This window comes from Podarcis erhardii (assembly GCF_964252035.2).
Source record: "Podarcis erhardii genome assembly, chromosome: 6".
In the NCBI taxonomy this organism is placed as follows: domain Eukaryota; kingdom Metazoa; phylum Chordata; class Lepidosauria; order Squamata; family Lacertidae; genus Podarcis; species Podarcis erhardii.
The window spans coordinates 8,230,692-8,240,086 of NC_138510.1; the positions used below are offsets into that span (position 1 = coordinate 8,230,692).

Sequence of the window (9,395 nt, forward strand, 5' to 3'; positions counted from 1 at the left end):
TTTGCAACACCCACTGGATATATGAAGAATTTTCAGTGCCCAAATCCATGCAACTTCCTTTTGGTGGAAGAGGATGCCCTGCCCATTACACTATGTTGTGCTCCTCATTTTGATGGTTGATTGCGCAGAGGCTCCACTTGTGTCATTCCTCTCACTCAAAAAAAGAAAAGAGCTTTTGTGTGTCAGCACTGAGAACCCAACTCATATGCATGGGGAAGGGTGGGGAGGCACACAGCTCTGAAAAAACACGGAAGCCCAGTGAGCTGTGCAAACTGGTGAATTCCCTTGTGATTATTTACAGCAGGGGTGGTGTCAGGAATGAGCCAGCTCCAAGCGAAGGTTTGCAGCCAACAGCAGAAAGCAGCCAGGAACAGAGAGGCTTAGATGTTAGTCAGGCAGGGGAGAGACGGCAGCTGCAGACTTTGGATCTTCCTGACCTTGATGGGCTGGCTGATAAGGCAGAAGCTGAGAGTGGGCTGGAACACAGCCAAAGCTCTCAGGGAGCTCAGACAGGGGCGAACAGAGAGTCTCTCGGAAAAGGAGGAGGATGGAGATGATCCAATAAGTCTGAGGAGTCGACGAATGGGAGGGCTGCTAGACAGGAAGCAAAACAAGAGACATAAGGTGTGAAAGTTTAATATATTCTATAGACACCGGAAGGAGTCTTCAGAAGGGTCATCTTGAGTAATGATGCCAGAGGCTTTGTTAGAGCTGTCTGGAGCTATCTGTTTTTGCAATAAATCCTCCTTTGTAATTATCTACGCTTAGTGTGTTATCAAGCTGGGAAATTGGACTCCTGACAGGTGGGGAACATTTGGCCCATTGGCCAATTTTGGCCCATCATGGGGTTTACTTGGGCCCATGAGACTATTTCCCCAAATGGCTCCCACCTGTCAATAATCATAAATAATAAATTTGTTCTTTATACCCTACCCATCTGTCTGGGTTTCCCCAGCCACTCTGGGGAATATGCCACTCAATCAGCTGACATCACACACTGAGTGACATTAACCGATGGGTGGGGTTCAATCCTGCTTCACCAGTGTGTTCCCTGGTGGTGCAGACCCCTGCAGGGAGCAGGATTGAACCCTGCTGGGGGCTGCTTCCTGAGTGCATTCCTTGGTGAAGCATCTCCGTCCCCTCAGCCCTGTGGGTCAGCCAACAGGTGGGCAGGGCCACCTACCTATCAGCCACCTGATGTCATTGTGATGTCAGATGATTGACAGGTGAGCAGTCCATCCTTTTGTCAAAGTTGGCCCATGGAGTGTGGGGAGATCTGGCCCACCGGGCCACAAAGGTTCCTCACGCCTGGTTTGCAGTCTTCACATTCTAAACACCCTATAGCAGGTACAAATATAACTCTAACCTTTTCTCTACCAAATTAAGGCATCTTGGTTGGCTGTATGGTTGAAAATGGCCTTGTGTTTTGCCCCTTTCCTTGGTTTTCATGACAATGTGTAACCGAGAGAGCACCTTTTAATTTTGCAAAGTGCTTTACTATCTTTTTCTTCTTAACCCCCCTCTTGCCCTTCCCCTGTCTGCATTTGAACTCATAACTCTCATTCATCTCTTTGTGCATGGAACTGTTGCCCACACTGCAGAACTGCATAAGAAGCCTTGTTTTAGTTCCTTTTTCTGAAAACCAACTTGGTTCCAGACAAATTTAACGTACTTGTTTTTCTGCTCTTGTTTTCTTCTCTCTGTCACCTGCACACTTCTGGCATATTATGCAAGGGTAAAGTTGGCCAGGATTAATTAATGGTTCAGGGTTTATTTATTCAGCAAAATATATACACCACGTAATGATAATAATAAAAACTCTAAACAGTTTATACAAAATAGCATGAGATACTTATTTAAAAATAGCAGGAAAAACAGGGTGAAAACAGTAGACATAATAAAAAATATCACATTTAAAAAACACAAATGTACGTAATAAAACCACATGTCTGGATAGGCTTTTTATTAAATATAAAAAGCAATGCAATGCCTGCCTAATATAAATGACCATATTCTGGGGTAGAATGAAGTCTGTGACCTACTATATTAGGTGGAGCTGACACAATCTTTACTCAGAACTGCTGTATTGTAAAATATACTAGGAAACAGAACTGTCTGCATTAAGCTATGTTTCCATTTGATCAGTGCCAAGAATTAGAAATGCATGGTCCATTGTGTTGGTTGTTGGACTACAACTTCCATCAGCCACAGTCACCACAGCTATTGCTCAGGAAGAGATACGGATATGGGGCAATTAAAAATGAGCTCCATGTTGTAGATTAATGTTAGAGAACTCTTGGGTTTGAGAAAGTTAATAGCTACTATCCAAGACAACAAGGCCATTGTCTGCAAAGTTCACCCCTGCGATCAGGAAATCATCATCATCATCATCATCATTATTATTATTATTATTATTATTATTTACCCATTTAATACGGAAAAAAGCAAACAAACAAAAAAATTACAATTTGGGCATAGGCAGCTGCCCACATCTCAAGGACAGCTGAAACAAGTATCAGCTTTTGAGAATGTAGTCTGGATTCAGAGATTTTGAAACTCAAAAAGTCTCATGAAATCCAGAACCAAATTATGGTGCAATGGAGAGTTCAGATCTTGCAAACTGGAAACCTTAATTTATTATGTCGGTGTCAGTTTTTGGAAACCTATAATTTTGTAAAATTTGTAACATTTTGTAAAATTTGAACTTTCAAACCGATACCTTTTAACATGAATAAGTGCTGCAGGACTCTTCAGAACTTTTTAGGCAGAGAAGAACAGAAATAATTTTCAGATTAAATATGTAGACAAAATCTATCCACAAGCAACTGCCCCAAAACATCCTAATTTATTTGGTAATTAACAGGCTTGACACCAAATTCATCTCAAAGGGCAAGTTTACTATGCATAATATGCCGGATTAGAAGTGGAGCCACGTGTTTTGAACCAATATATATGTCACGTATCAAAATAGAGATATGTTTTTGTGTCCAAGTTTATATTTATATCCCTCTATTTAGGCAAACAGTTGTGTGATACTTATCAGTTAAGGGGAATACATTTCCTTTGCCCTACAGAGGAGTCAGAATAGAGCAGAGTTCTAGATCCTTGATTGTAGCTTACTAACTTCATGGCTTTTTCTGGGGTGGGGTTTGTGCTCCTGGTAGAGTTGACCAGATTGTTGGGAGAGGGCCGTCAATGACAGATAAGGACCGAACCAAAGGCCCAGGTGAAGGGGAGCCTCCTGAAGACCCAAGTATGATGGGCAGACTTGGAAAGGTGGAAAAACAGGTATGTTGAAAATTTGTAAATAATAATTAAAAAATTCATTAATGTGAATTTGTGGAGAAAGGGGGGTGGAGGAAGCAAGCAAGCAAGCAAGCCTCATTGTGTCACCTCTCCCTCTGAAGAAGCCGAGTAGATGATGAAGCTGATGAAGGCAGCTCTGGGAAGGGAGGAGCTAAATGGCAATTGATCGAATAGAGAGGGAGCCTCTCTGTTTTATTTCTCCATCTGGTTCTCACCTCCCTCTTCCTTTGGTATATATGTCATGATGAATGCCCATCAAAGGAAGAAAAAAGATAAAAAACTTATTACCCAAGGGTGAATCTAAGCAAATGCTGTTACCATGTATGAGCCAAGATGCATATGGAAGGCTTAAGCCAAAGAGGCACGATAAGGAAGCATATACATCGAGTGTGGGAAACCTTTAGCTGTCAAGATGTTGCTGATCTACAACTCCCACCTGCCTCATCAAGCATGGTCAGTGGCTGAGCATGACTAGAGTTTCAGCACAGCAACATCTGGATGGTCAAATGTTCCCCCCACCTGGTATACATATTTGTGGTCTTGGCATTGGTTTGGTTGCAGAATTTATTGTCTCCTTGGGGTGCAGTTGGCTATACATTTGTAAGAGAATTTGGTGTGTTTTTTTCATGGATCAGGGGATGACTTGTCTGCAAAATAACATTTTAAAGATGAAGTTTGGGGTGAATCCAAAGTTGCTTGGGTCTAAAATGTTGTGGGTGCCCATGTATTGGGTCCTGTGTGGCATTTTCCAGGTCCAGTCCATGGAGAAGAAGCTGGACTTCCTGGTCAACATCTACATGCAACGGATGGGGATCCCACCAAACGAAACAGAAGCCTACTTTGGGCCGAAGGAACCTGACCCAGCACCGCCCTACCACAGCCCAGAAGACAGCAGGGAGCACATTGACAAAAACGGTTGCATCATCAAGATCATTCGCTCCACGAGTTCGATGGGACAGAAGAATTTCTCTGCACCTCCTGCCACAACGGTGCCAAACAACTCATGCCCCCCTTCCACTTCTTGGCAGACATATCAACGGCAAAGCCACGGGACCTCCCCGGTTGGCGATGCTGGTTCTTTGGTGAGAATCCCACCTCCACCTTCTCACGAGCGCTCCTTCTCTGCCTACGGTGGTGGGAACAGGGCCAGCGCTGAGTACGCAAAGAACGAAGACATTACAGCTAAGCACCCAGAGAGTGCTCTGAGGGACAGCGACACCTCTATTTCTATCCCATCAGTGGACCATGAGGAACTGGAGCGTTCCTTCAGTGGGTTCAGCATCTCACAGTCCAAAGAAAATTTGGACGTCCTTAACAACGGTTGCTACACCGCTGTGGCCAAAATCAGACCTTACATAGCAGAAGGGGAGTCAGATACGGATTCTGACCTCTGCACACCCTGTGGGCCTCCGCCGAGGTCAGCAACTGGCGAGGGACCTTTCAGTGACATGGGCTGGTCAGCTCCTAGGCAGTGAAGGAAAAGAAAGCCACCTGAACACAACTTCAAGAGCATGGGGCAATTATGCTGTCCACATACCGGACATCTTCAGGAGATTGGGAGCTAATGTTCTGCAACCCAGAAATTGTGGGTGTTTTGCCACAGCTTGGTCCGGGGGCGGTGGGAGCAGAAGCTACGCCTACTCTCTCCAAAAAAAGAGAGGGGGCATTGTAGTGAATAATTTTGAAATGTCAGGATTTCATACATACCATCTTTCTAAACTAGATAGGTGAAACTGTGATCTTACTCCAGGGTAGGTAGCCGTGACTCTTGGTAATCTTTTAAGCTAAGAAGGCACACACATCACTAAGACAGTGGTTGAGCAGTTGGTGAGACAATTTCTTCTTTTGACTAATGGCACCGAGCTATCAGGTCACACACAAAAAACATGCTAGTGTTACAAAAGAAACGTGTCACTAATTATGCCTTGGGGGGGGGGAGAAACAGAGCTGTAATGTACATTGATGAAAGGTGGTTTAATTATGATTGCAATTAGCTGGGAAGAGCCGTACATTGAACGATTGGTGTCCAAATGGCACAAACACAAATTTTCAGTGACAGAATTGTCTTGTGGTATTGGATTGGAGACAGGACCACAGCTTCAGTAGGTGTGCTTGAGCTCAAAGAACAGCAGTCTGTGTGGGATGTGAGACTGCTTTCACATGAGATGCTTTCATCCTTTCCTTTTTTTTAAAACAACAACAACAATCACATCTGCAGGATAGCATCAAAACAGTTATTGATCTGCATGCTCAGAGGTTTAGATGTTTTTGCACTCTTTGGAATACTGTTTTCTACTGCAGGAGAGATCACACCTCCTTGGAAGGACAGTCCGTGTGCTGTGGTAGAGAAAGGGTTTTTGGAGCCGAGAAAGGTCCTAGGTCAGTTTGCAAGAACAGGGCCATAATGATGCGCCCACCAGCTCATGCACATTTCATAGCCACATTTCTAGGGTCTCTTGTTCAAGTTTAGGGTGGCTGCTCCTCATGTTAGGTGACATAGTGGCTCTGTTCGTGAGCTCAAAAAAGGAAAGAGGCAAGTCTTCCTCGCAGAAGCAGACTTCAGGACAACATGAAGATAACGGCTTGCAACCCCTCCAAACACAGTGCAGATAAGAAGCGTGAAATTTCATAAGAAGGTGTGGCGGCAACTCCCGAGATCAGAAGTCCCACAGGAGTTGCGAAAGCAAGAAGACTCCAGTTGTGAGAGGGGCTTCACTTTATGGGGGAAGTTAAAACTGAGCTAAGGGCTGCTGGGCTCCATAGCTGAAAGAAGTTTGTGACTTCTGTGCTTTGCAATCAGCAGGGAATCTTTAGTGTTCACCCCACTTCTTGTGACGAAATCTGCTTCTCTCTAGCCTATCCACTCGCAGATGGTTGTCTCTCTTTTGTTAACCTTGTCCCAAGTCCAGAGCTGCTTGCCTCAATTTTGCTTGACGGACTTCCTTTCAGCTTCCAACCCAGATCCATTTTTGACCGTTGCCACTTGAAATGTCCTGCATTCCCCCCACTCTCACCAATTATATTAAAAGTTGGAAATGTTCAAATAGGGAAAGGCTAGGAGGGAGAATAGATGTGCAAAGCTAGCAGGGAGAATTTCCAAGGGCCTTATCAAAATGTTTGGCGTTGTTCAGAGAAGGGCACTGTCTTTCTGTTGACAGCAGATTCACATTGCGGGCTTCTCCCAAGACTTATCTTCCAGAGTTTCAGCATGGTCTGAACTGTTTCAAAATCCACTTTATGGGAAACAGTGAGGGAATACCCCACTTCCCATTTTCTTTGCTAGCCTTCACTCTCAAATATACATGATGCAGATGACAGAATGAAATCACAACACAGATGAGTTTGTCAGCTTCCAACTGTGATATGTGAAGACAGCTCTGATACTCTCTTGGTCAGCGTAGACATTTTCAGATCTGGCCACCCAGCGAGTAAAGTCAGTTTAGTAGTCCAGAAGGTTCACAACATAAAAAGCCAGGAGAAAGCAGGCCCTTGTTCTGCTTTTTAATATTTCCCATGATGCAGATTTTCATGAGATCGCCCTAAACAGGAAGTGATGTAGTGAATGTACAGATGAGAACAGCCCAGATAAAGAGTTATGTTAATCTGCTACAACAAAGCCAAGAGACTCTTAGAACATTTTAAAGATTAATAGATTTATTGTGGCATGTGTTTTGGGATGCAAAATTACATTCAGTTAGAGAAATCTTAGCCAATTAATCATATGCGCTTTAATCCGCATAAATGTGCACGGAAATAAATAAAACGGAAGTTCTGAAGAATAAAAACTCTTATCAAATAATGCATGAGTAATCACCACCTCAGAAGAAGCAGTAGTTACTCTTTGGTGAGTCAGAAGGAGAAATAACCTGTCAGAGAAAGAATTTGTAATTTTCCTTAAAAGAAGACATTTTTCTACTTATAAAAACCTCCCTTGATGCGGGGGGGGGGGGCTTTTAAATATTGGTTGATTAGCATTTCCAAGCAGTGTGCATAAACACAAACCACACAGAGAATAAAGCAAGAAAAAATCAGCACAAACCCAAACATTACCCTAATATTTATTCATTTAAGGCATTGAAATGTAATTTAAAAATTGCACCAGTATGGTATGTGTATACATACACACACACACACACACACAGACAAGCCTGCAACTAATATGATTGAGAGAACAAAATGTTTTGGAAACTGTAGGAATAAACACATATGGAAAATATGCATGAGTCAACCGACTGAAAGAAATACCTTTCAGTCACAATGAAACCATAGGTTGAACTGGGGTTCAAGTAGATTGACATCAGCCATAAGTTGTTATGAGAGTTCATCAACTTATATTGTGATTCGGGCTTCCAGTACAGCAGCCTTGCATTCTAGCTGCCTATTAAACTTCCTTTGCTTGTTTACAGTGGTCTGTAACGGAAAGTATGTTACAGAAATGGAAATGTCCCCCTTCCACTGATTTGTCTATGCTGCCCTATCAGATTTGTGCTCACTGATCTGCCTTGCACAGGGACAGTCTTGTTTGTCCCATGCAAACCGTACAGGGGGACTGCTGATAGCAAGTGATGGCAAGCATCAGGCTGCAGGAACAGGTGCCTAGATTTTTATTCAGTCCTCTGATGGTGAACTGAACCTAAAACCTGTCTGTGCAAACACATCCCAAGCGTTCCCGTTCCCTGAGCCACTTTTTAAAAAATATCAAGGTTTGTTTGTTAACTTTCCTTAAAGAAGAAAGAGAGGAAGCAAATTTACAACTGCCAAGGATTTTTGACATAAGGAATAATGGCATTAAAGGCACAGCGCAAGGTTATGGTGTTGGTGGCATTCCAGTTGAAATACAACCTGAGACATATTCATTATGAGAATGTTAGGAGGGTCGAATAAGAAGTCTTCTCCTTCATCCTAGAATCTTCTGGTTGTGATAATTGAGTTTCTGGGAGGATGTTTTTGGGGCAGAGTTAATACCAAATATAAATACCGTATTTTTCGTTCTATAAGACGCACCAGACCATAAGACGCACCTAGTTTTTGGAGGAGGAAAACAAGAAAAAAAAAAAATTCTGAATCCCAGAAGCCAGAACAGCAAGAGGAATCGCTGCGCAGCAATCCCTCTTGCTGTTCTGGCTTCTGGGATAGCTGAGCAGCCTGCATTCGCTCCATAAGATGCACACACATTTCCCCTTACTTTTTAGGAGGGAAAAAAGTGAGTGTTATAGAGCAAAAAATACGGTACGCTGTATTTATTCATTGCAGCGTAGTTGTTGACCTTCCGTAGGCACAATATTATGTGCCTTATAGTAAGTCTAAAGGGAGACAAACACAATCTTTTGATAGCTTATTAACCAAGCTTATATTTTTGGTTCCGAGATAACGCCACTCATAACCTCTCCCCACTGCTGAAATACCCTAGAAAACTCATTTTATATGAGTGTGTGCTTCTCAGGCTAGCATTCAGCTTTGGCCCACAAAGGCATGCCAAGCAAGACATGTAGGAAACAATGCCTTGTGTATAGCTCCGCGCTCCCAAAATTTTGCCAAGGGAAGATTGCAAAACATAATATTCATATGCAAATGCTAGCAAGCAAATCCACCATCTCAGTAGGTTTGGCAGGCGATACTGATATACTGACCATCTGTGATGGCAGCACATCATATTTTTATTGTGGAAGAAAATGTCTAAATATAAACCTCTGTTGGATAAGTTGAGACATCTAATATCTAAATGGTAGTAGTAGTAGTTAGCATGCATGGAGCACTTTGGAATGGTCAAAGTGCTTTGCATAGATTACAGTGGTTAGCCTTACAAGAATCCTGTAAGGTACCTTTGTTTTATCCCTATTTCAACTCCATTATTTTTTTTTAAAAAATGGTTGTCATTCAGCCCTGGGAGGTGCCATAAACATGGTTTCTCTTGCACAAGCAACGTGGGCTGTTCTGGACTGCAGCCCTGTTGTTTTGAATGTGATCCACTTGTAGATGTCATTCCAATGAGCATCCACATTCCAATGAACATTCACAAATCACACGTTGCCACCTCATTGACTATAGAGCATAAGGACCTCTGTTGACTCATTTGTGTGTTGTGCATT

General features: G+C 42.9%; 1 protein-coding gene across 9 annotated transcripts in view; it reads left to right on the forward strand.

The window, feature by feature from the left end:
* The window catches only part of KCNQ2 (potassium voltage-gated channel subfamily Q member 2), a 139,148-nt gene extending 129,984 nt beyond the window's left edge, over positions 1–9,164 (forward strand). For 8 of the 9 annotated variants that reach the window (XM_081867621.1, XM_081867623.1, XM_081867624.1 and 5 more), the window contains 2 exons: positions 3,165–3,288; positions 4,059–9,164. In XM_081867621.1, coding sequence (XP_081723747.1) covers positions 3,165–3,288; positions 4,059–4,781 — 847 coding nt within the window. In that variant the 3' untranslated portion in view covers positions 4,782–9,164. Of the gene's footprint in view, positions 1–3,164; positions 3,289–4,058 lie in introns of those variants that run through there. The other variant, XM_081867630.1, reaches the window with a different exon arrangement.
* Positions 9,165–9,395: the final 231 nt, after the last annotated feature.